This window comes from Dipodomys spectabilis, unplaced genomic scaffold, assembly GCF_019054845.1.
Source record: "Dipodomys spectabilis isolate Male_0828 unplaced genomic scaffold, ASM1905484v1 ptg000322l, whole genome shotgun sequence".
Lineage (NCBI taxonomy): Eukaryota > Metazoa > Chordata > Mammalia > Rodentia > Heteromyidae > Dipodomys > Dipodomys spectabilis.
The window spans coordinates 1,413,223-1,439,646 of record NW_024870999.1 but is presented as its reverse complement, the minus strand read 5'-3'; the positions used below and the strand labels follow the sequence as shown (position 1 = coordinate 1,439,646).

Sequence of the window (26,424 nt, the reverse complement as noted above, 5' to 3'; positions counted from 1 at the left end):
CAGCTCTCTCCACAAGGCAAGGATTTCTAATCATGCACTAACATGTTAGGGTCCAATATACACAAAAGAAAATTTTCTGAAGGGTGAGATAAACAGGAAAGAAAAGATTCCCCCACCATGGTACAGAGTGTGAAGTCAGGGCCTTCCACTTATTTGGCTAGAGCCCTACAACTTGAACCATGCCTTCTACCCTGATTTTTTTTTGCTGCTTATTTTGGAAATGGAGTCTCATATTTTTCTGCTTCCAACCATGATACTTCCAATCTCAGCCTCCTAAGCAGCTAGAATTAAAGATGTGAGCCACCAATGCCCAGCAAGAAATGATACTTTAAAAATAATTTTTCATTTTACTGATTTACAGATAAAATTGTACTCTTCCCAAAATAACTACTATTAATATTAATACTATTTTCATAAAAATAACACAATTGGATGTGCTTGGCTTAAAAACAATATCTTAACTAATAACACTGTGATGAAAAGATTCTAAGTTCTGCTTATGTATTTGTGAATTTAGGGACTGTCCTTCCTATGTCATTTTTTTTGCCTAACTTATAAATGTAAGATCTTTGTTGACATATGACTGATAAATGTCCATCCACCCCATGCCACTTATATTTTGAGATGTAAGCATTAGTTGTACTGTTTTATTTTTAATGAAATAAGATGAAAATCCACTGAGATTCTCTAACATATACGTTTTTCCAAGTAGCCAGGAGGCTGTAGTATTTTGAAGGCCATTATTCTTGTCAACAAGGTCATGTGATAGAGACGTATTCGATTTCTGTTTTCACAATATTGTCGGGATGGAAAGTTTCTTTCCAAACTCATGTTCCTTCTCATGTGTGCTGACATTTTAGAATTTATTGATCAGGGCACATCCACTGGCCTTGTTGTGGCATTCCAAGGGAGGTCACAGCCTAGTGCATTTGTCATTTTGGAAAAAGAACAAAACAAAACAACTCCCTGAGTTGCTGACATGTGCTGTGAATGACCCTCTCCATCACTCTGACAGAGTTCCCAGTGTAAGATCACCCCAGCCTAGCGCCTGGATCAACAGTATGCTCCTCACAGAGGACAGCTCTTCCTCCCTCTGCACCCTGTGTGGACACAGGCCACGTGCCAAGAACCTGATTGCCAGTTCATTTTCACTATCAGGACGGCACGTCTCCTGATTTTCACTATAAATAAACTTTTCGATGCCCCCTCACACTGACTCATCAGATTTCCCTGGGGGCATATTCTCCTTTTGGGGGGAAGCACACCAAGTTAAAGGAACTTTCCCTGGTCCAGCTGGCTATAATTAAACCTCTTCAGCCCCAGAGGAGAGAAACGTAGTTTCTAGCTTTGGGACTGAATTATTTCATGTCACCCTCCTTTGGTTACTCATTTTCACTTGAACACAAAGCTCTCTGTAAAACCTGTTTCCCGGACATGCAGATGATGCTGTGTGGGTCAGAGATGGCACACATCTCTGCCTGGTATCACTGTCCCTGTGATGGATGAATTCTACCATCGGGGGCCCAGACCAGGCAGGCTAGATGGGGACGCAGGTGTCCGGAGAAGCTCTGCCCTCTCACGTCGGAAGTTGCTGTAAGACTGGAGGGGGTTCAGCAGCAACATGAAGACTCCTAGCACCAGAAAAATTCCAGTGTTTTTCCCTCCCCCACGAAGGCTCCAGGAAGGCCATTCTTAATGTTCCTCCACTGGCTTCCAAGGACAAGGGGATAGTACAAGGTTACCCCCCTCCCCCTAAGACAAGCCAACTCTTGAGTTGCTTCTGGATTGGAGCCTTCAGAGGCCAGTTCTGGACCTCCAGCTCCCTTTCCTTGCCACAAAGGGCTGTGCTGGAGGCCACCAGCCTGGCCTGGAAGACTGAAATGATGTAGCATTGGCTAACCCACACAGACATGTCATAAGGAGTGGATAAACCTTTGCTCATTGCTCCTACTGATGTCCTGGAGATGTTTGCTCTACAGTAGAACCCAACCCTCACCCTCAGAATACTGGGTTCAGAAAGCCGCTCTAAAGGGCCATGCCATCACCCATATTTCCCCCATAGGCCACCACCCAGCCCTCTCCTGCTCCCTGGAGGAGAGATCACACATTCTTCCCCTTTGCCCACAACTCTTGCCCTGTGCTGTGGCTTCAAAGGCTTTTCTCTCCAGTAATTGCATTTCAGAAGCCATTTTTAGAGGCTTCTTCAAATTCCAAGGGGAACTTATCTAGGTCTCAAAAAAAGACCTAAGGATAACTTTGGAAATGAAAGAATAGCCATTGTATAAAAAGTAAAATATTCAAATTTTTGACTATGCCATTGAAAATCAATATTCAGGTTGGTAGATTGGCTGAAATGATAAGAATGCCGGGCTTACCAAGTGCATGGCACTAAGTTCAAATTCCAGGTAGCACCAAAAAAAATAGACACAAACAAAGAAACAATAAAGTGCCACTCATTATAAGGAGAAAATAATTATTACTTGAATACAGTTGATTGGATTAAACATTTAAAATCATCATTATGAGTGTATTGATAATTAGATTCACAGAAGAACCATGTTAAGTACAAGCAAAGGGACATGAAAAGACTAACTTCTAGAAAACTGTAATGTCAGATACACAGTGCACTGGATGAGACTAGCAGGTTATATACTTTGATAGAAAAGATTAGTAAACTTAAAGACATAGTTGGAAAATCTATCAAAAATGAAGCAGAGAAAAAAAGAATCAGTAAAAATGCTGAATACGGGCTGGGAAGGTGGCTCAGTGGTAGAGCGCTTGCCTTGCATGCATGAGGCTCTGAGTTCGGTTCCTCAGCACCACATAAGAAAAAGAAAAAAAAAGCCGGAAGTGGCGCTGTGGCTCAAGTGGTAGAGCGCTAGCCTTGAGCTGAAGAGCTAAGGGACAGTGCCCAGGCCCAGAGTTCAGGCCCCACGACCAGACCCCCCCCCACCCCAAAATGAGGAATACTACAAGGCATGGTAATAAACACCTGTAATCCCACATCTCTACTTCAGGATTTTTTTCTCTAGTTACTTAGAGATAGATAAGAGTCTCACAGATTTGCCTGCCCAGGCTGGCTTCCAATTATAATTCTCATATCTCAGCCTCCTGAGTAGCTAAGATGACAACCATGAACCATAGGCACCTAGCCATGGTTGGGTAGGATGAGAACACACTTGGCTGCAAATGGCCAAGTTCTCATTATATTTCTACATGGCAGGAAGAAGATAAGAAAGTCTCTAAGCATTTTTATAAGACTAGCAATTTGTGAAAGATCTTCTCTCATCAACTAATTTTCTTCCATGTAACCCTCCTTCTAATAGCATCACATTAAACATTAGATTTCAACAAAGCAACATTGACAGTACACCAGCAACCTACCACAGCATATTCTAGGGCAAAGGTCCTACACTATGTATAGGGTAGAAAAATGCCACTTGAAGATAGGCTATAAGTACCCACTAAAATCCTGAACTGAAGAAGAACAGTTAATAAGCAAAACAAAAAATTTAAGCAGATAATAAAAACAACCCAAAAGGAAGAATATGGAAGCCAGGCATCAGTGGTTCATGCCTGTAATCCTAGCTACTCAGAAAGCTGAGATCTGAGGATCAAGGTTCAATGCCAGCCCAGGCAGCAAAGACCATGAGACTCTTATCTCCAATTAACTACCAAAAATCTGGAAATGATGCTGTGGCTCAAAGTGGTAGAGCACTAGCCTTGAGCACAAAAGCCAAGGGACAGTACCCAGTCAGCGGCAGAAAAGGGAGGAGGAGGAGAAGGAGGTGGAGGAAGAGGAAGAGGAGGAGGAAGAAGAAGAAGAAATAAAGAAGACATCAGATAAAGAGTATAGCAAGGTATAGACAAGTCTAACCATATCTATTACATACAATGGCCTACACAGGTATAGGTAGAAATTTATAAATTGGATGAAGAAGCCAGATTTAATCTAATATTGCTTAGAGAAAAAAATGCATTTTAAACAAGAAGACACAAATAGGTCAAAAGTAAAATGGTAGAAAAAATATTCAAAGAAAACTGGATTATTTATATTAACACAAGACCAAGTAGACTTCAGAGCCAAGTATTAGCTGGGTAAAGGGAATCTTTCTAAAATGCTAAAGAGGTTTAAAGGGGCAAATTTATTAAGAGGTCATAATCCTAAATATAAGTACCTAATAACAAGTCATAAGATACACAAAGCAGAAACTGAAGAACTGCAACTCTATCCACAATTATGGTTGAAAATTCCAAAACCCCAGTAAAAACAGAAAGAAAACCAGTACAGACTTTATCAACCAAGAGGACTTAATTGAAATCTATAAACCACCATGCCAGAATACATAGTCTAGTCAAGCGCACACGGAATAGGGAAAAAAAATAGCAAGCAATAAAAAAATTTTGAGAGTCGGGTAACAGTGGTTCACTCTTGTAATCCTAGCTACTCAGGAGGTTCAGATCTGAGGATCATGGTTCAAAATCAGCCCAGGCAGGAAAGTCCAAGAGATTTTATCTCCAATAAACCACCAGAAAACTGGAAGTTGCTCTGTGGCTCAAGTAGTAGAGCTCTTTAGCTCAAGGACAGCACCCAGGCCCAGATTCAAGCCCCATGACCGACAAAAAAATAAAAATAAAAATAAATAAAATTATGAGGATTCAAATTATATAACATATGAGCATACTATAATTAAATCTGAAGTCAATAATTGAAAGATCTCTGGGAAATAATCAAAAGTAAAAAACAAATACAGCAACTTTTGGTTCAAAGAAGAAATCAAAAGGATAATTAGTGCTTTGAAGCAAACAAAATTGAAACTATTTAATTTGTGGAATTCAGCTAACAAAGGTAAATTCATAACATAAAATACCAATGTGAAAAAGGAAGATCAGCTTCTCTCAAGTCACCTTAAAAACTTGAAAAATAACAGTAAATTAATTACAGAATATGTGGTAGAAATGTAATACATATCAGGCTCTATAAATACTAAAAGGCTACTAAGAGAATATTACAACCAATTTCATGTCAACAAAATCAACAGCTTCCAGGGAAGGATATAAACTTCGAAAGCTACCTTAGAAAGAAATGGAAAGCTAGAATAGCCTTGTATGTTTAGAGAAATTGAATTTTAGTTTAAACAAAGCATCCAGGTCCAGAGAGCTTCGCTTCACCTAACCAACTCTACACCAAAGCCCTTCTGGAAACTGAAGAACCAGTATTACTTTGATACCAAATTTAGACAAAGACATTGCTATGCTTTAGATGTGGTTTGTTCCCAAGGGTTCAGGGATTACAGGTGTGGTCCTCTGATCCATGGGGGTGGGGGGAGGATGCTCAGGGGTGGGATCCATGCAAGGTGGGGCCTCAGGAGAGGGGACCGGGAATCATTTGTCCCCCCACAAAGCTCTGTGACAGGAGGTACTCACTCAGAGCCCAGGGGACACCTGTGCAAAGACACAGGAAAAAAAATGACTACCAAACTGCCTGAGAAAGGTGTCCTTCTGTTACATGTGTATGCCCAGGAATAGCACTGAGGCTGAAGTGAGGAGGAGGACAGTGTTCTAATAGGGAATTCCATGAATACGTGCTGCCTGACCACAAGTGAACTTCCCTTTCAAAGTTAGTAATGGCTATTATGTAATGGAAATTATTGGTCATCATTGCCATAAACTGCTTTGTTAAGTGGCAACTCCTTTGTACACTACTTAAGATAATTAAAAAGAATTTATTGGTAGACAAGTTGACTGCAATGGTCGTAATGAGCATAAACACTGAAATTATAGTTGCTATGGTAGCTATCTGCTGAGTTGTAAAATCACAACAACACTGGAAGGAAAGTGTCCCAATAGTTAAATACTAGTGCTTGAGGGCACCATCACAAGGTAGAGCCTGTTTATTTATGTAGGTTTGTACAACCGATCTGCTCTCCATAAATAATTAACCCTCCCAGAGTTTGTTCTGAAAATGAAGCAATAGTTTGAAACAACCCACCTAAATATCTACAGGGCAAAGAAGCAAAGTCTAGATAGCTCCATGTTTTTCTGGGGTGACAGGAAAGTGAGGTAACAGTTCCTGGCATGTATCTACTGAAGAAAAAAATGTGTCAGTGTGTTCCATTTAGCAACCCTTCCCTTATGACACACAGGCAGTATATTCCTGACCCAAACTTTCTGGTAAACTCCTATGTGAGGTTCTAGTAGATAAGAGTCACATGGAAGCTCAAACATTCTAATGAGAAACATTCAACTATTGTATATAATAACAAACATCACAATTTAACAACCAACTCCCCCCCAGAAGGTCGTATCAACCCAGACATGGAAAAATATCTTCCTGCCACAGGGAGTCCCAAGCCAAGATCTCTGTTCTACTTGCTTAAGAGTCTGAAGTGAATGGGGTGCCTTATTAACACATCTCATCTTGTCACCCTTACCGACCTAGCTTCCTGGCTCATCCTAAGTCCATTCATCAACAGTTTGGGAGATAGATAGTCACGATGAAAAGATCTTAGCCCAAAACAGGGATCAGCTAGTGACAAGGTCAGTAGCCAATCTGATGGATTATGCTGGACAGCCAGTGGGCCCAACAAAGACCATGAGCAACAGCACAGGTCGGCAGAGAGGCTCTTCTGAGTACTTGGCATGGCCCTGGCAAACAGAGGGTACCAGTCTCCTCCCAGGAGCTGCTGGTCTTTCCCACCTGCCCTGCCCCTGGGAGGCTGACTTGAACATTACCCACTTCTGGCTGAGTTGGGTCAATGAGGTGAGCCTGCCAGAGCTGGTCACCCAACAGAACTCACAGCTACCCACAGCGAGCAAGCTAGGAGGGCCCAGCACACCTTCCTCCTCACTCCAGCCCCAGACCAGTGTATTGCAGAAAGAGGCTCAGTTATTTCTGCCAACCTAGATTGTTTGCTTCTGGAGGGAAGAGAGTCTGACAGACCTCTGGCCCTAGATGAAATTGCTAGAATTTAGCACAAAGACTATTTGATATCAGGTGCAGCCCTTGTCACCCTGCTGCATCTGCCCAGGGTCTCCATCTCCCCCAATTTCCATGGCCTGCTGCCCACGCAGGCTTGAGCTGGGATGATAGGCCACCAGGCTTTCCCACTATAGCAAACATATCAGAGCTATCCAGACTACCACAAGATGCCATCCTCAGTTCCATTCCACAGAGAGCCATCCAATGGCCTAGCGCCCCCCCCCCCCCCCCAGCCATCCTCTGGCAGGCTCAGTTTGGCAGCTGAACTGGGCCCCATTTCAGTGATGGCTGCAGAAGGAAGGCGCTCCCACTCCACCCCAAACATCACTCACTCCAGGGGTTCTGAGCCCACCCAGAGGTCACAGATAGCAGCCAGACTGTGGCTCAGTTATCTAGTAAAGCTTGACTACTGTTTGACCCAGGCATGTCTAATAGGCACCTGTATTCTCATGTGTAATTCCTGTCTCTGGGCACTGCTACTCTGACGACTGAAGAAATTATATAGCTCCGGCAGCAAAGAGGTGTTTCTTCTTTTTTTAAAAAAAAACGCCAGCATAGGGTTTGAACTGAGGGCCTTACACTTGCTTGCTCAGATGGTGCTCTAGCATTTAAGCCATGTCTCCAGTCAAGCTTTTTGCTGGTTATTTTGGAAGTGGTGTTCCATGGACTTTTATGTCTGGGCTGGCTTGGAAGTATGGTCATCCAGAGTTGGTAGGATTATGAGCATGAGCCACCAGTGACTGTTCAGATATCAGGGATGTTGTAAATGTGGGAAAACAAGAAGACTGTCTCTTGCTACGGCTGGCATCGTCAGCCATCATTCCCTCTTTGTAGATAAGAAGTCTAGGTGGGGCAGTGTGCTCAGGAGAGACTTCACGTTCTGCAGATGGCTCTGAGCCTGCTCCACTGCCTCATGCCCCAGATGCCTAGGGACACTAAGCAGATGAAGGCACCAGGCACAGTTTGCCTTCCTGCGGACACAGAAGGGACCAGGCATCTCCAAATACCTGAGCAAGGGCACCGGTAATCATCCTGCAGTTGGCACCTGTCCCACACCCAGGTGGAAAGCCACTGGTGATCAGGGACCCTGGCCAGCTCACACTGCTACTCCTGGTCACCTCCACAATGGGGAGAGTTTTCCAGGGTGGCTGCTTAAAAATTAAAATTCCTAGCCGGGCACTGGTGGCTCATGCCTGTAATCCTAGCGACTCGGAAGGCTGAGATCTGAGGATCACAGTCCAAAGCCAGCCCGGGCAGGAAAATCTGTGAGACTTATCTCCAATTAACCACCAGAAAACTGGAAGTGGTGCTGTGGCTCAAGTGGTAGAGTGCTCGCCTTGAGCTGAAGAGCTCAGGGATAGTGCCCCATGACTGACCTCCCCCTGACCCATCCAAAAAGTTCAAATTCCTAATCTCAACCTGTAAGGCCATTTTCCCCTTTCCTGATAACCCTGCGGACATGCTGGAACATCAGCAGAGGCTGAGCCCCCTGATATCACCCTCACACCCAGCTTGGATAGGGGACCCACTGTCTCAAAGAACAGCTACCTCAGCCTCATGCAGCCTCCAGCACACCCATCCTGCAGTATTGTGTGGCATGCAGTCACTCCACAGGCACACTCTACTCCTCAGACCCCAGGACAGGTCTCTTCCATCCTGCTAGTGTCCAGCCCTGTCATGCTGCTGAGCAGCAGCCTCTGTGGACCATATGGCCAGTGGTTGTCATGGCTAACCAGCCCACTGGTGGGAAGCTCCCTTCCCTCCACACCCAGGAAGCAGCAAGGGTTCACTTGCCTGTGCTGCCCAGAGGTGGTCCAGTCGCAGCCTGACATCCACCTGCCTGGCATGCAGGGCCAGTGTGCATGAGAACAGCAGAATGGCCAGGATCGGCTCATAGTTGCGTCCAGCAAGAGCACCACCCCTGGCAGGAGCGAAAAAGAAATGCTAAGTCAGTGTTAAGCTCCCAGGCCAGAGATGGCCATCAACCCCAGAGCTGGGCAGAGAGCCCTCCCAGGCAGTAATGCCCACCAACCACTCCTGGGGAACAGACTCAGGATGAGACCCCCTTCTCAGTGGGGAGTCTAAGGCCCTGCTTGCATCTGGGCTGAAGAGGGGAAACGGAGACGGCACAGAACTAAAAATGTTGCATGTATTTAGTCCACACAAGTTTGCCGATCAGCAGGTGGTGTGCATAGTGTCCATGTTGGCATCATCACTGATAACCCCCCACGTGGGTCATCCCACACTCACCCAGCCCTGGTGTACCCACTGAGCTCCAGAACAAGGATGTAGGACGTGGTAAGCCCCGACAGAAGGATCATCTTTGGCAAGGAGGACACCCGCAGGAATATGGCAAGCGGGAGGGTGCCCACCAGGCAGCAGAGCAAGGCATGATGCGCAGACTCGCAGGGCAGAGCAGGCAGGACGGTGCGCCGGCCGCCTGCTGCCAGGACCACCAAGGAGCTGTTGGACTGGGAGCTCCAGGCCCAGGGCAGGCAGCCCACCTGTGCAATAAAGGAAAGGGAGGCTCAGGAAAGCTACCCATCGGGGAATCCAGATATCCCACAGATTTCTCCCCACGAGGACCATCACACCTCCAAGTGCCTCCAGCTAGGTCTGGATCATCCTGCTGCCACAGACAGCAAAGGCTGGCCGCAGGGCAGGGGAGGGGCTGAAGTAGACCAGATGGTGTCAGTTTTATCTGTTCCTCAGGCCTGGTAGTTCCTTCTGTAACTTCCAGCCCAACACTGACGGAAGGATTTTTTTTTTCTTCCATGTGTGTCTTGAGCTTTTTTACTCAGAGCTAGTGTTTTACCACTTGAGCCACAGTTCCACTTCCAGCCTTTTGGTGGTTAATTGGAGATAAAATCTTACAGAGAAGCCAGGCACCGGTGGCTCACGCCTGTAATCCTAGCTACTCAGGAGGCTGAGATCTGAGAATCTCGGAAACTCTGATCTCCAATAAACCACCAGAAAACCGGAAGTGGCCTTGTAGCTCAAGTGGTAGAGTGCTCTCCTTGAGCTGAGGAGCTGAGGGACAGCGCTCAGGCCCAGAGTTCAAGCCCCACGACCAACAAAAATAAATAAATAAATAAATCTTACAGAGACTTTTCTGCCCCAGCCCGCTTCAAACTGCAATCCTCAGATCTTAGTCTCCTGAGTAGCTAGGAATACAGGCCTGAGCCACTGGTGTCTGGCTAAAGGAAGGTTTTGGTACTCACCACACATCCCTGGGCCACCGAGTAGATTAAGACCACTATGAACACACACAGGACAGTGCGGATCCGGATCGTCAGGCACCCTGGGAAACACTGATGGAGAAAAGCAGCACTTTCAAACCCAATGCTGACTGCCAATGAGATTTATACATATGGCAAAAAATCTAGAACAGAAAGAGCAAGCGGCTCTCAGCAGTCCTCCCAAATCGCTTCTTGCTTCGCCCATTTCCCTTGTCTGCTTTTACCTATTTATCCCCTATCTTTTGTTGCCTGTATTCTAGGTGAAGAATTTACCAAGTTAAAGAAAAAAATCTGGTCTTTAAATGATAAAGAGAGCTACCTCCCCTCTCTGTCTCTGTCTCTCTCTCTCCCTCCCTCTCGCTCTCTAACTTGACTGGCAATCAAATTTGAATGGAATAGCTTGGTATTTTCAAGAAACTGAATTCTCCCCTCTCAGGAGCGACAAGAATTTATGTTCTTCAGTAAGGTTTTTGTCTGTCTGTTTGATGTTTGTTTTTGTGAGATTAGTAAGTGCACTCAGGGCCTCTGGGCACGCACTTTATCATCTGAGCCACACTTTCTGTCCTTTTTGTTTTCATTTGTTTTTCAGATAAGGTTTTGAGCTGTTTTGCCCAGACTATCCTAAATCGGATCCCCAATTCTCCTATCCCCACTCCCATGTGGCTGAGATTATAGGCACATATAGATTATAGGTGTCATCACACCAATTTTCCTAATCTAGGCCTTATTATACTGCAGGCTGGATTCAAACTCACTATGTAGCCCTGGCTGGCCTCCGATTCATGACACTACAGTTGCATATCACAACAGCCAAATAAGTAAGTATTATTATGTTCTCTGTACAGGTTATATACCACTCTTAAGAGAAATTATATTTTACTTAATTTACTTTAAATATAATTTAAAATATTCAACAACTGGGGGCAAGGATAAAAGTAAGACATCCTTATGCACTCACATTCCTAAAAATTAAATTACAGACCACAATGAGTGCTCACGGCACCTTATAGAAAGCCTCAGCTCATGCAGACAAATCTGACCTGGCAGGACGATCTGGTAGTCTGTGCAGTCATCCTACTAACCTCCTGTGAGGTCAGGAGAATAGACAGCTGAGAAGAAGTCAGCACAAACATGAGCAAGCCTACAATCCTAGGTTCTAGGGGTGAGAACAGAACAGACTGCCAAGCAACAAGCTAGAGCAGCTGGCAGATCCCCAAGTCCTATTGCATGTCACCCAAACAATGCTCCATTTCCATTGGTCTCAGCCAGAAGAGCTGAAGTGCATGGCCAGGCCTCAGGCTTTGCTGGCCCTGATCCTCCGTTTCTCTCCGAAATTGATCCGGACCAGGCAAGACACAACTGTAGGCCTCTGCTCTCCAGAGCAGCCCTTCAAGGCTGTTTCTCCAGTACCCATCACAGCCCAGCAGGGGTGTGGCTGGGGATGCAGACAGAGCCACTGGCAGATCTTGATCAGTGATCCACATACCGGCCCTGGCACAGGATTTGGAGTACCATCTGTAGACAAGGACACTCCTTTTGAGAAGGGATCTTGCCCTGCTCACAGGCCACCAAGTTCCCGTGTGACCTGAGCTACCCAGTATGGTCTGGAAGTCATCTGACTCAAAGATGAGGGCATACTCCAGCCCATCACCAAATGCAGATGCCATATACTTGTGTAGGTCCTAAGCACACAAGTCAGTTAGGAAGAGGCCTAAACGCCCATGCCCTCTCTCCAGCTACATGGCCTTCTCTCCCCCAGTCTGTGCCTGCAGTCTCAAGGGGACCATCCTGTGATCAGCTGACAGAAGGAAGAAAAGCCTCAGGCCCCTTGTAGACACCCTTGAAGGAGGTGAAGAAAGGAAGCCCTCCCACTGGGAGAACTTGGGGAGTATGAGCCTCCCTTTGAAGAGAAAATGGTCAGACACATCCTTCCCAGATGCCCATTGCTCAGTGAGCCCATGGGCAAAGTGGTAGGGAGAGAGGTGACAGCTAGACTCAGCCACAAGGACTTCCACTCCCCATGGAGGGCCTGGCTCCGGCTCTGCCTAGTACAGGCATAGAAACACATGTAATTTACTGATCCTACCGGGTCCTGCCATCTGGAAGCACCGGCCTCACTCTATATTGCCATGGCTTCTGGAGACACAGTCATAGCACCTCCTAGGTGGCAGCACACAGGGCTGAGGCAAAAACTCTAAGACTGCACACATGCTCAAACCTGCACCCAACCTAGGCAGGGCTTCCAGTCTGCTAGTAGAAACCACACACACACACACACACACACACACACACACACGAAGAGCCTTTGACAACCAATGGGACAGATTACAATTCTCCTGAGAACTGTAATCTGTCAGCCAAAATAAAGCCCAAGGCTCACACCTGTGATCCTAGCTACTCAGGAGGATGAGATCTGAAGACAGCGAGTCTGTGAGATTCTTATCTCCAGTGAACCAGAAGTGGAGCTGTGGCTGAGGTGGTAAAGTGCCAGACTTAATCAAAAAAGCTAAGAGACAGCACTCAGGCTCTGAGTTCAAGCCCCAATACCAACACACACACACATACACACACACACATGCACACACACACGCATGCATGCACATGCACACGTACACACACATGCACACACGCACGCACACACACACACACTTCTATCAACATAGAAATGTAATAAAATGAATCTGTTTTCTTGTATTTGGGATAGATGCAGTTGTAAAATATTCCCCAGATTTTTCAAGCCAGAGATCACTTGAGCTATCATGTTCTCAGGCTGGTGACCATGTGATCCGATACCACAGCTGGAACTGGTGACTGGGTGACTCTAAGCTCCTCAGCTAGGAGTGCTTGTCTCATGACACCGGATACAGCAGAATCATGTGAGAGCTCTACTCGCAGAGCTGACTTAGCTCTGCAATCTGACGTCCCAACTGTCCTCTTTCACTTTTATTGCTTGTGCCGTGCTTTTCTTTTCTTTTCAGAATTTTATCAAACACACATTGCCTAGACCAATGTAAGGAAGCTTTTCATCTATGATCATCAATAAGAAGAAATAACCCCTGGATTGAGAGATGTTTGTAAACCCTACATCCTGATAAAAGGAAATATTTAAATTCTGTAAAGAACTAGATGACTCAGTGGGAAGAAAACAAGTAATCTGGTTTTCAAATGGGCAAAGGATCTTAATATAACTTTCTCAAATGAATACAGACAAAAATCTGACAGACACACACACACACACAAAATCAATAAATATAAATTAAGAACACAATGAGGCTTCACTTCACTTCAGTTAGAACAGCAGCAGCACCTCAGGTTTATTTATTTCATTAATATTCATCACCCAGACAGACAGACAGACAACAGCCCGAGACAGTGCACAGGACCCAGTGCAGATTGGGCCTTATGAGTATCTACCACACGGAGATTCCATTGACCATGTGGTGTCAGGTGGGGGACAGAGTCACTGTGGGCCCTCCTGTGTCACCTGACCTGCTGTCTACTTGGGCGGAACGCAGCGCAGGCCTAGGGCATTCACTCACACGTACCTGCACCCGGGCGATGTGCAGATATAGGACACAGGCCACCAGGAAGCAGATGGAGAACACCAGCAGGAGCAGGACGGCCACACTCCTAGGGACAGAGGACAGGGAGGTCACTGTGAGAGGGGAGGTAGGTGAAGCTGAGCGCCATCCCCTCCTGCACTGGACCCATGTCCCTAGAGCCCCAGGAGGCACCGCAGTGGATGGTCCCTGGGGACCTGTCCATCGGATTGTCCCCTAGAGAAAGGCACCCAAGGCTCCTGGGTGAGGATCCCCTTGTTTGCCCTTCTCCCACCCCCTCCACCAAAATCTAGCCTAGGTTAGGTATCTTCTATGACCTGGAAGGAAAGTTGCTAAACTCACATTGGTTGATATGAGTGACTGGTTTGTAAATGGCTGCTTTTTGTGGGGGAGGGAGAACAGGAGGGGGAAACTGGGAGAAAATGAGGGAGAGGGTGACACTGTTCAAAAAGAAATGTATCCATTACCTAACTTATGTAACTGTAACTTTTCTGCCCATCACTTTTACCACAACAATTAATAAATAAATAATAAATAAAATGGTTGCTTTTCTTCCTTTTCAAAGTGCACTTTTTCTCATTTCCACATTTACGAATGTGATATGGATTTAGAATCCATTTGTGGGAGGGTTGGCTTCTAGCCAGTTTTAAGGCAGTGGTACATGGTGGTCTCATGGACAGAGAAACAGAAAACACACAATGCCTCCCAGCTGAGGATGTTCAAAAACGCAAATTGACAGTGTGCAGTCCCACACCACAAGCCATCCGAACTCCAACACCACTGACCCATGGGACTGGAGGGTGACCCAAGGGATCCCACAGGCCACTGACCCATGGGACTGGAGTGATCCCACAGGCCAGGCACAATGACAGAGTGAATGGAGTCAATTTTGAACACAAAGAGCACACAGCCACTGACCCCAGGGACCTGGAGTTCTCGGTCACCTTCCTGTGCTATAGTTCAGAGAAGGAGCAGTACTTACTGTGGGATTATCAGAAGGTAGACAAGGCCAAATAAGGCAGCCAGGATGAGGGCGAGGACCACAGCGCTGGTAAAATACTCGTCCTGAAGCTGGTGGTACTGGAAGGAGGAAGGAAGGAGATGGAGGGACATAGAGAGAGAAAGGAGACTTTGGTCAGTCTGTCAAGGCCATTAGCTTCTAGGGCATAGAAACTTCACCAAAGGGAACAAAGGAAGTTAAAACTAGAGTCACTTACCTTTTGTTCCCGTTCAACATGTTTGTACTTCAGGGTAAAAAAATTCAGATCTGCCATCTCCAGCTCCGTCTGCCGGGCCTCCAAGAGGCGGCTGATATACCTGTTGACACGTGTGCCCGGAGTGCTGTACACCACATTTGTAGAGAAAGAGGAGCGGTTTCTGAGTTTCTCTGAGGCTGTTCTCAATGCTCTCCGCTGCAGCCATCATAGGAATAAAGAAATACTGTCAAGTCTCCATTTGTGTGTGTGTCTGTGTGTGTGCCAGTACGGGGGCTTGAACTCAGGGCCTGGTGCTCTTCCTGAGCTTTTTCACTCAAGGCTGGTGCTCTACCACTTCAGACACCACCCCACTTGCTTTCTGCTGGTTAATTGGAAATGAGAGTCTCACAGACTTTCCTGTCCAGGTTGGCTTCAAACCATGATCCTCAGATCTCGGCCACTTACGTAGCTAGGATGATAGGCATGAGCCACCAGTGCCTGGCTTCAGTGTCCACTTTGTGCACTTGTGCACATCCTCCGGATTATATCCGGTGTGCTGTAGGCCGCAGGCTCTCGGGTCCATGGACCTGAGATGTGCTCATGGCAGTGGGGATGAGCCTCTCCACTCTGGGTAGAGGCCCCACACCTGCAACATGAGCACCAGGCACCGTGGCAGGGGCTGCGGGATGGAATCTGTATGTGATGGGACATCACCCAGGGCAGAGCAGCTGTGTATGTAGGAAAGGATGCTCCAGGGTTCCTGTATGAGGAGCCAGCCCACTCCTCCTGAGAGGGAACTAGCAGCAAGAGAAGGGACCATGCCTGTCACTGTGGCTAGTGTGAGATGGACAGACTATGAACACCTCCTCCACACTGCCCTGTGTCACAGGAGGCGAACAAGAAGGCACTGACTTGCCACAAGGAAAATGGAGTCTAATGTGGAGCCACCTGCTGTTATCTTATTACTGGGGCTTTGCAAGCAGGGCCTCCGGCGCCCAACACATTGCAGGAGCAACAAGAACGTTAAATGGATACCACTGCGCAGTCCCAGAAGAGATGGAATAAGCACACTTCTCTTTATTCTAAACAAATGGTAAAGCACTGACAGGGCATGTAAGTCAAACAGAAAACTACCAGCATGGGAACTTTACCACTGTGTGGGAGGGAAGGGTTCCCTAGGGCTGTTATCCATCTTATCCACCCCCATAAGAACCTGGACATGCTCATGAAGATGACAAAATGGGCAAAAGCTGGAAGAAAATCTGTTCAGCCAGGCGCCAGTGGCTCATACTTATAGTCCCACCTACTCAGGAGGCTGAGATCTGGGGATCCTGGTTCAAAGACAGCCTCAGTAGGAAAGTCCACAAGAGTCTTGTCTCCAAGTAACCAATAAAAAGCCATAGTGAAGGTGGAAGGCAAATAGTAGTATATGAACCTTGAATGAAAAAGCTAAGGGGCAGTGCCCAGACCCTGAGGTCACACCCCAATGCTGGCACCACAAAAGACAAATTTTACCCTTGGCAAATGTACCAAGAAAGAGAATCTAGAAACAAACGCCATGCTACTCTTAATGAAGACCATAGAAATGTCTCATACGGTCTCTACTCAGCCACCAAGGCCACGTGGAAGATTGTGAAGAAGCAGGGCCATGCCCCCATTGAGCCAGGCAGAGAGAGAAGTCAAGCTCTCCCTCCATCATGCTGTACCATCACTGATGGCCTAATGGGACATCCGCACTTCTGCCTCTGCCCCCACATTGGCGCCGAGGAAATGGACAGTGTGCAACCTGGACATCCATCCCCCCAAGTCTGGACATCCGTCCTCCACCCCACCTCAGCACGGAAACACAGCACCCACCACACCACAGAGGACAACTAGAGAAAGTCCACGAGATAGATGAGCTTGAGGCTCACCTACAAACGTTCCCTAGAATCCACTTCTCACCAAAAGGAATGATGCATGTGTTCAATGTCATGGGCTACTTCCTTAAAATAATTAGGCATGCTCTACAGCCTACAACTCCTAGCTCAAAGTGTCACAGTTAGGTGTTCAGTCCCCGTTGATCAACAAAGACAATGTCTGCCCCTGAACAGGATATGCGGTATACAATTTAGCATCTGCCTGTGCTGCATTCTGAGCCGACTCTCTACACATCAGGACTCCACTGTGCGTGCACAGCCCCTGCACACGCCCGAAGTGAAGTCTGCCCGCCGCACATTAACAAGCACTCACATGTGACTCCATTTCCCAGCTCTGGACTAGACCTGTGTGTGATATTCCTGCTCCCACACCCCAAAATGAGCAGAACCTCTCCCCCCCAAAAATAGTAGACTCCCAAGAGTATAGACAGTTGAGTGCTTTGGCAAGTCACTTCCCAGAATGAGACATGCTGACTTGCAAAAGCCAGGTCCATGTTCCAGGCATTCCCTAACCTCAGCTGCAAGCTGGGCTCCACCACATGCTGAGGTCAGTCCCTGCACAGTGCTCTGGCAGCACAGGTGAGTGGAGGATGGGAGAGGAGAGCTGGGTGGCTGAAACCAGCCGGGATGCTCCTGAGGAGGGCAAAACAGGCTGTGCAGTGTGTGTCTGTCACAGCCTTCTCCTGACCTGCCAGGCTCTGGTCCACCCCAGGCCCTGCTCATCAGCAAGCTTGAGGATTCCACAATGCCAATGCTATCTGCCCTGCTGTGGGCTTGTTTCCACCAGTCCCAGGCAGCAACAGAAGAGCTGGAATGGGACAGATAGAATGAGACATCAGTACAGCAAAGGCCTTACAGTGGAAGCCAGGCTGGACCCTCAGCATCTGTCTACTAGGAGACCAGGGCCTCAGAGGCTGCAAATGGGGCCAGAGGATGAGAATAGCATTTGGTAGTGTTAGAGCAGCACCTAGTGGTACAGGTTGGGCTGCACATAAAAGCACAAGAGGAAAATCACCTGCAGGCAGAGCTCTTGTGTATAGACCAGCCATAAAGCAGAATAGCAGGCAGTCAGATGGGTGGAAAGGACACAGGAGGGAGCTGCAGGGGACAAGGTGATACTCAGGCTTGATCCAAGGAGTACAACCCATTTAGGACGGCAGCTAGAGGGCCCAGGCTGGAGTGGGACCCAGGGTTAAGCTATTACCACAAAGACCAGAATGTCTGCAGAAAGCATGCGGCAGCATGAGGGAAGAAGCTGCAACCCAGAGTGCTGGCCCTGGGATGGCCAGGCCCTAGGGCAGCTGGGCCCTGAGGCAGCTTGGCCATGGGGCAGCAGGATCCTTAGGGGAGCTGGGCCCTGGGTCATCCGGGGCCCTTGGGCAGCTGGGCAGAGTTTTGAACCCATAGGTGAGGTGGGGGAGTGTGCACCACCTGCCAGGAGGAAGGCGTAGACATACAGACTAAAGACAGAATGGAGATACCAACACTCAGTGCACCCCAGGGAGCAGACAGGTGCAAATCAGGGCGACCACAGCTGTGGCCAGGGAGCTGAGGCAGGTGTCCACCTGCATGCTGCATGGTGGCAGATAAAGATGGATGGAAATGAGGGGTGTGAGCTGGAGGGGAGGGGAGGGAACCTGCCCAGGCTGGAGTGTAAAAGACAGCACTCAGGTGGTGAGGCTGGCAGCCAAGGACAAGAAGAATGGGGAGCTTCTCGGGGTACTAGGGACAGGAGACAGGCTGCAGGCTGTCAGCTGTCTGAGTTGGGCAGCTCCTTCCCACCTACAGAGCCACTCACGGGGATGCTGGAATCAGAGCAGCATACCATCTTGGCTTTCCAGGTAAGACTGGAATATATGAATCAGAGGCCAGCCCACTATGCCCAGGAAGGCACTTGAAGTCTAGTGTCTTCTTCCACCTGTGCCCTTTGATAACTGAGCAAGAAGGATCTCTGTCCCCCCACCTCCACTCCGACTTCAAAGAACTCCCTCCCGGTCAGCTGAGAACTTTGGCTGCCAATTTTCCCTTTTGCCTCAGAATCCACTCATTCTTTCCAATCTTAATTTTTGTTGTTGCTGTTGTTCATCGTGGATTCTTGTGAGTCAAATTTTATTTTCAAATGGTATTTATATCAAGGACCTCTGCCCACGGGGACACTTAAAACTGTGTATCTGACTCACTCAGTTCTCACTCTGGTCCTGTTAGGGAGATGAGTGGGGCCTGGGTGCTGAGGGTGGAATACACAGATTAAATTTGGAAATACCCCGAACAAGACAGACGGAAACTTCTGCCATTATAAACCTGTTACAAACGTATTCATTTTATTTAATTTTATGTGCGCTTTTTAAAATGCACACCTGAACTGACAAGTAAGCAAAGGAAATGATTAGAGGCCAGAGACATGGAGGCAGGAGAGAGTGGCACAGAATGAGAAAACTGAAGGTCTCAGACCTTGAGGACATCTTTCATGCTCATCTGTCAGGCTATACTTCCCATGGGGCAGTCAGAGAGCACCACAGGGAAAAGCGGGGGCATGAAGGAGGCAGGAACCCCTGACCCAAGGCTCTATCCTCGGCAGATCATGCCTGGGGAAGCACTGTGCCAGGGAGATGAAGAGGCTCACCCACCTTGGACTCCATCTCTGAACCCAATGGGAACCTGCTCTGAGAACATGAAAACACACCAGCATGACTCTTGGGTCAAAATTCTTACTATCTAAGACATCTAAAACGCCAACGCCAAGCATTTAGTATAAAGCAGCTTTAGTCTAATGTCTAGATTGCTAGTAGGTATAAAAGTCCAACTTCTTTGATTGGATCCCCTATAAATAAAATTCTCAGAGAATTATTAAAGTTCCTGCAAAGTTGAGCTCTCACACACACAGATCCTCACAGTAATGAGTAGGAGATAACAGCATCTGAATTTGTCTTGAGAATCTTTGAAACTGTAGCAAGAAGTTGGCTCCAAAGGGGTAAAGACAGCACAGGGGAAGGGGAAGGGGAAAAAAGGGTAACTAAGTTTAGCAAACAGAAATGACACAATGACAATACAAACCCCAGAGAGCGGGACCTGAGCTGACTTTGGCATTCCCTTTCTCCTCTTCTCACCATTCAAAGCTCTCCAAACCAGGGGGCTGAAGAGCTTTGAATTCATGACCTTCAATAAAGAAACCCTTCAATAAAGAACCCGGAGTGTTGTTCCAACACCACCAACTTGAGGACAGTAGCCAAGTAGGGTGGTACTCAGGCTCTCCTGGCTGCAGTTTTATCCTGGTTAAAATCTGTCCACAAGGTGGCGCTACAATCCTGAAATTTACTCCAAGCTCTTTACTACTAGCTCTATTGCCTCTCCCACCCACCCTTCAGTGTGGTCTGAGCCTCAGAGTTAAATATGAGGCTCATATGATTGAAGTAGACAATGAGAACCCTCATTTGTCCCACAGCAGAAGATAAGAAGATGAGTGACCTTGACCAATCCAAGAAGACAGAGAATCCTGGTGCCCACCAGAGTCCACAGAGGACAGTTCTCCACACCTCTGCATTCCAGTCAGCCCTGAACATCCCCATGTTAATCAGTAACTACAGAGGAGTTTGGACACCTATGGAAAATGGGATTATAAAAATTGCTTAGAGGAAATGGAGATGTTTCTGGAACAAGAAAACATATCTTTTAGAAAATCTCAGGGAGACAAGAAGAGGGAAAATATCTATCTATCCATCCATCCATACATATTCCTATCAGGAGAATAGGATGTCAGAAAAGAAATAGTCCAAATAAAAGAAAAGACTTAAAGAGTTCAAAGAAAAATGTTAATGTGTTTGAAGAAATTTAAAACAAAACAAAAAAAAAAGAAGTGTTGGATGCTAAAGTTGAAGAACGTTTCAGAAACAGAGGAAGCAGAAAGGAGAATTAGATCACTTTAGGAGCCTAATATCCAAATAATAGGAGTTTCAGAAGATAAAAGAAGAAAAAAGTGGAAGGCAAAAATCAACAAAATAATTCCTACACATTTCCAGAGGTGGAGGCACTAAGTCCATGAGTGCCTTCTAGAGTATAAAGAAAAAAAAGATCACAGAATAGGCACACCCTAATGCAGGCTCATGAACACAGGCCGTGAGAATGGATCTACCAGGTTCCTATGCCTGAGAACACACAGAAGAGTCACGGCAAAGGGTCAAGGATGGACAGGCTCTGCTGGCCTCGGCGGCAACTCTGGAGATCCCAACCTAGTGCAGCAGATCATCTAACCTAGTGAAGCAAACCAACGAAGGAGGAGATGCCAATAGCAATGGACCAAATGCTCATGATCTCCAAAGTCCTCGTGTTGAAATTCTAACCCTCGATGTAGTGATATTAGTAGGTAGGACTGATTAGAACTAGATGAGGCCCTGGTGGAATTATGCTTTTATAAGGAGAAGAAGAGACATTAGCACCCTTTTTCACATCCATGTGAGGACACAGAAAGAAGACAGAGGCTACAAGCCAAAGGGAGCCCTGCTGACTGAACTTCCAATCTCTAGCACTGTGGGGATGAAGGGCTGAGGTTTAACCTTGCCAGACTGAGATATTTTCTTGTGTCAGCCTGGGCACACTTGAGATCAACAACCAACCACACCCACAGGCTGCAAATCTTCCCAGTGCAAGAGGCCAAAACACCTTCACATCCACAAAGGTCTTGTGTGGTCAGCTCTTGGAGTCTCCTGTCCATCAAAAAGAGACGGAATAAAAGGAAAGGAGCCCGCGAGGTGAACAACAAGCAATCAACCATGGGAGGGAAGGGAAATGGTGCCACAGTAGCCCAAGGTTGGGAAAGGGCAGCTGGCCTGAGACTAAAGTGGCCAGGGAAGGGGAGGGTCGGGGAAGAGAAGGGAGAGGAGGAAAGGGGAGGGGAGGAGAGAATGGAGTACAGACCAAGTCCCCCGTGGACTCCTGCAAAGCCAGGAGTGGTCACTCTCACCTTGTCATCGTCCTCACAGGTCATGACGTTGGAGAAGGGGATCTCAGCCTTGAACATCTTCCGGCAGTGCATGAGCTGCACCAGCAGGTAGCAGACAGTCTTGAACTTCATCCTCTTGGCAGGTTTTATATCTGACAGAATCAGGCCTGGAAATATCTGTCCAAACAACAGGCACAGAGAAATGTTCTCAATGATGCATATGGAAGACTCCCTCTCAGGCTGGAAACAACATGGCCCTTGTGGCAACAGGGGCTCTGGGGCCCTGGGATCTCTTTGTTCAATCCCTCCCATGAGCCAGGCCTTGGGGAGCCCAGCAGCAGGTCCCAGAACATCCAATTCCCAAACAACACCAAAGGTCTTGAAAACCTAAAGGATGCCTCAGACCTGATGCAGAAGGGAAGGAGGTTTGGGACCCAGGATGGAGATTGTAAAAGACATCCCTCTGTGGCTTCTGTCACAGCTGAAGAAGAGGAGAGAGGCCACAGGCCAGGAGGCTGAGTGGAGGATTTTATACCTTGTGAAGCTGACAGTACTGCATCTCATACTGCAAACATCATGGCTCTGATCTGCATTTCGGATTAATGCCCTGCCCTTGGACTTGGACTTCTCTAGACCGAACGAGGCAGTGAAGAAGTGGGACCCTAAGCCAGACCCAGGCATAAATATACGAATCCTGCCCTAAGTGAACCCTGTGCCCCACAATCTCGTCTCCTCCATTTCAGGATGCCGTGCTCTTAGCCCAGTCTGGGCTCACCTCAAGGTGGAGAAGGACAGGAAGTGGTCCAGTCAGGAGACATCCCCATATCCGAGGTTTCCTACTCCCTGATGTCTCTGATTGGCCCCCCTGCCCCTCATGCAAGAGGCAAAGCCCTCACTAGGAAAGCCAGTGGGACACCTCTCCTTACGTCAGCAAGTTCACTGGCTAAGAAGTAGTGTCGGGAGGAGGGGAGGAGAGCAAGGTGTCTCTAAAGCTTCGCCCAAACCAGGCCATCTAAGAACCAATCAAATGAAGGTGTCCAGTGCCCACCTTCCTCCGATGGGATGGTACAATGAAGAAGGTCTCGATGTTGTGAGTTTTCAGGAAGCTGTTCCTCTCATGCCCGTGGCCCGGCTCTACCTCATAGTCCCCATTCAAGCACGCGAGGGTTGTCTTTGTGATATGGACCTTCCTGTGATAAAAGAACACAGCGATGGGCATGGCATTGTGAGCCCTGACGCTCAGGGCTCAAGGAGGGGCCATGGCAGAGGCTCTTCTGTCAGGGGCAAGCAAGGTCCCTGAGGAGGACTCACATTCCTAGGCATGGTCTGCATGCACATCTGCACAGGTGAGCAGGGAAGAAAGGAGAGACAGAGGCAAGCACAGAGGAGGAGTATGCCAGGAAGGCAGAGGGGACAAAGGGCTGGAGGGGAAGAGATAGGAATCAAAGGAAAGGAAAAAAATGTTCAAAAGGATGAATGGAGAGAACGAGAAAAGAAAAAGCAGAGCGAAGGGAGGAAGAGAAAGACAACAGGAGGAAAGGGAGCTGCTTTCCAGAGTATCAGGGCCAGCCCAGTCTGCAGTAGCATGTCAGGGCTGGGTACCAGCCAACCATGTGGGTATTGGGACAGTGAGATGGAGTGTTCCTGGGGCCTGAGGACTTTGCAATGCTGCATGCCTCTGGATGAAGGCAGGAAGGTCCCATCAATGAGCATCACCTTAACAGAAAATGCTAACTCTGCCAGGCACTGGTAGCTCATGTCTGTAATCCTAGCTACTGAGATCTGAGGATCTGAGGCACTGGTGGCTCATGTCTGTAATCCTAGCTACTGAGATCTGAGGATCATAGTTCAAAGCCAGCATAGGCAGGAACATATGTGAGTTTCTTATCTACAGTTAACCACCAGAAACCGGAAGTGGAGCTGTGCTTCGAAGTGGTAGAGCACTAACCTTGAGCACAAGAGCTCAGGGACAGTGCCCAGGCCCTGAGTTCAAGCCCCTTGACTGATTAAAAAACAACAACAACAACAAAAGCAAACTCCAAGAAACAAATGAAACACCTGTAGCTTCTGCTCCTTGGCCTGGAATGAGCACATGGGCTGAAGGGGCAAAAAGCAAGCTCCCTGGTGTTCCAAGCCATGCCTGCCAACTTGACTCGTCCCTGGACCAACTGCTTTCCCTGCAGGAGAACACCTCCACTTTAAACTCTCCAGCTGGCTGAGAATGAAAGCCAAGCCAGGAGGCCCTCTCAGGTGGTGGCAGGCTTGGGGGAAGAGGTTCCAGGCTCTCAAGGACTCTGTGAGGGGACAAAGGGCAATGTGGTAGCTACTTTATGATCCTCAGAGGTGGGGTGTGGGGAGAGGAAGGGGTGGGAAGGGAGCTTCCAGTCCCTGGGGGTCCAGAGTCACAGGGCTCTCTATACACACTTGAGAACAATGAGGCTGAGCAGCAGGAGGCAGAGAGACAGTCATTTGTGGAGGTACACAGTGCCTGGCACAGCTCCTCTTCTCCCCCGGCCCCCCACGTCCTGCAGACATGCCCTAGGCCTCGGCAGGGCCCCAGGGTGGGCAGACATGAGTTGAGCAGGATCTGGTGGTAGGCGTGGTAGGCACAGGCCAGGATTCTCTGAGGGGCCCACATGTGTCCTCTGGAGCAAAGCCTTCATGAGCACTTGAGCAGCCACAGGCAGCTGCCAAGCGGCCAGCCCTCCGCCCACGCTGCCCTGACTCACCCTGGCAGGCCAGCAGCTTCCATGACGTTGGCCAGTGTCACGTCATTGGACCACACATCATACTGCCACTTGCGCAGGCCCAGGACGCCACAGAGAACCCTGCCGGTGTGCAGCCCTACTCGCATGTTCAGATCCACCTCGGTGGCCTCCGCCACTGACCTGCAACACAGCACAGGGCATGAGCCGGGGCTCAGCCTCCACAGCCACCGTGACTGGCCTAGGCCACGCACGTCACCCTGGCTGCACAGTGTGCACGAGGTCAGGATGGGATGGCGTGCTGAGGTCTCCTGGCCCGGTCCATGGATGGCAGTGCTTCCTCCGCCCCAGACAGGGTGCTCTGCTCCGTCAGTGCCCACACTGGCTCTGTGGGCTCCCTCTATGGCCTCCCCTGGCCCCTCCATGCCAAGAGTCTTCAGAGAGAAAAGTGAACCTAGGACCTTAACTCCTATCACCAAGGGAAGGGGCCTTGGGGAGAGCAAAGGCAGAGAAAAAAGGTGTTGGATGACTGACTGACCTGCTCCCGATCCCTCCCCCCACATCTTGCTGCCAGCCCAACCAATGTCAGACCCACCAGTGCCAGTCCCCAGAGCCTCAGTTGCCTTGCATGTACTCCAGCTCTGTCCATGCTGGCTCTGATAAGCAGTGAAATCACTTAAGCTCCATCCCAGTGCACAAGAAAATGGCCAGCTGCCTGCTAGCTCTTCCTGTTAACTCCTTCTGTTACACCACACATGGAAATGCCAGTGAAGGCTGACAAAGGACTCAGGGGCACAGTGCTCGCTCCTCATCACTGTTGCACCCGACAGTGGTGGTTAAGCAAACCTGCTCAGCCTTCACGGCGTCCTCAGCCCTGCCCCACATTCTGTCCTGTGGTCCCCTTCAGAGGACTCACAGCCAGGTGCCAGGGTCACACACAGTAATCCTAGCTACTCAGAAGGCTATGATCTGAGGATCCTGGTTTGAAGCCAGCCCACAAAGGAAACTCCATGAGACTCTTATCTCCAATTAACCACCAAAAGGCTAAAGTGGAGCTGTTGCCCAAGTGGTAGAGCATCAGCTTTGAGCCGAAAAATGAAGGCACAGCGTCCAGGCCCTGAAATCAAATCCCAGTAAGCATAAAGACTGCTACCACTACTACTACAACTAATAATAACAGTAACAATAACAACAACAACATGAGAAACATGGACCACCTCTGCCATACCTGAGAAGACTGTGTCTGGCTCACCTTTTTACTGACTCCCTTTTGAACAGTGCCCATTCCACTCCCATTCTGGAACCCTGACTGAAGGAGCACACCCCCATAGCCTTCCAGCCTCCGCTCAGTGCCCACAGGCACCCTCCTGGGCTCTTCTTACAAGCAGAAGGATCTCTGTATCACTACCCATTCACTTCCACCCAAACCATAGCACCCAGAGACACCCTGGTTGTCGACAGATGGCCTCTGTATTCAACCACATTCAGTGGCAGAGCCGATACATCTTAAGTTGGAATCTTGGAACGCTGAATGCAAGGTTAGCATCAGTAACCTCAGAAGTATGCATGCTTTCCAGGTGCTGGTGGCTCATGCCTGTAATTCTAGCTACTCAGCAGGCTGAGATCTAAGGATTATGATTCAAAGCCAACCTGGGCAGAAAAGCTCAGGAGAACCTTACCTCCAACTAACTAGTCAAAAGCCAGAAGCAGAAGAGATGTAAGTCAAGTGGTAGAGCACTAGCCTTGAATATAATAGCCAAGTGAGAGCTCACGGCTCTGAGTTCAAGCTTCATTACTGACATATACACATGCATGTACATACACACACACACACACACACACACACACACACACACACACACGGAATGTGCACCATTCAGACTGACA

General features: G+C 48.1%; 1 protein-coding gene across 1 annotated transcript in view; it reads right to left on the bottom strand.

The window, feature by feature from the left end:
• The window catches only part of Adcy1 (adenylate cyclase 1), a 94,053-nt gene that overhangs the window by 9,466 nt on the left and 58,163 nt on the right, over window positions 1–26,424 (bottom strand). The window contains exons 6-14 of the mRNA XM_042702395.1: window positions 24,562–24,720; window positions 22,881–23,022; window positions 21,854–22,009; window positions 14,999–15,193; window positions 14,764–14,861; window positions 13,767–13,851; window positions 10,204–10,293; window positions 9,233–9,486; window positions 8,777–8,903 (exon numbers count right to left, since the gene is read on the bottom strand). Coding sequence (XP_042558329.1) covers window positions 8,777–8,903; window positions 9,233–9,486; window positions 10,204–10,293; window positions 13,767–13,851; window positions 14,764–14,861; window positions 14,999–15,193; window positions 21,854–22,009; window positions 22,881–23,022; window positions 24,562–24,720 — 1,306 coding nt within the window. The remainder of the gene's footprint in view (window positions 1–8,776; window positions 8,904–9,232; window positions 9,487–10,203; window positions 10,294–13,766; window positions 13,852–14,763; window positions 14,862–14,998; window positions 15,194–21,853; window positions 22,010–22,880; window positions 23,023–24,561; window positions 24,721–26,424) is intronic.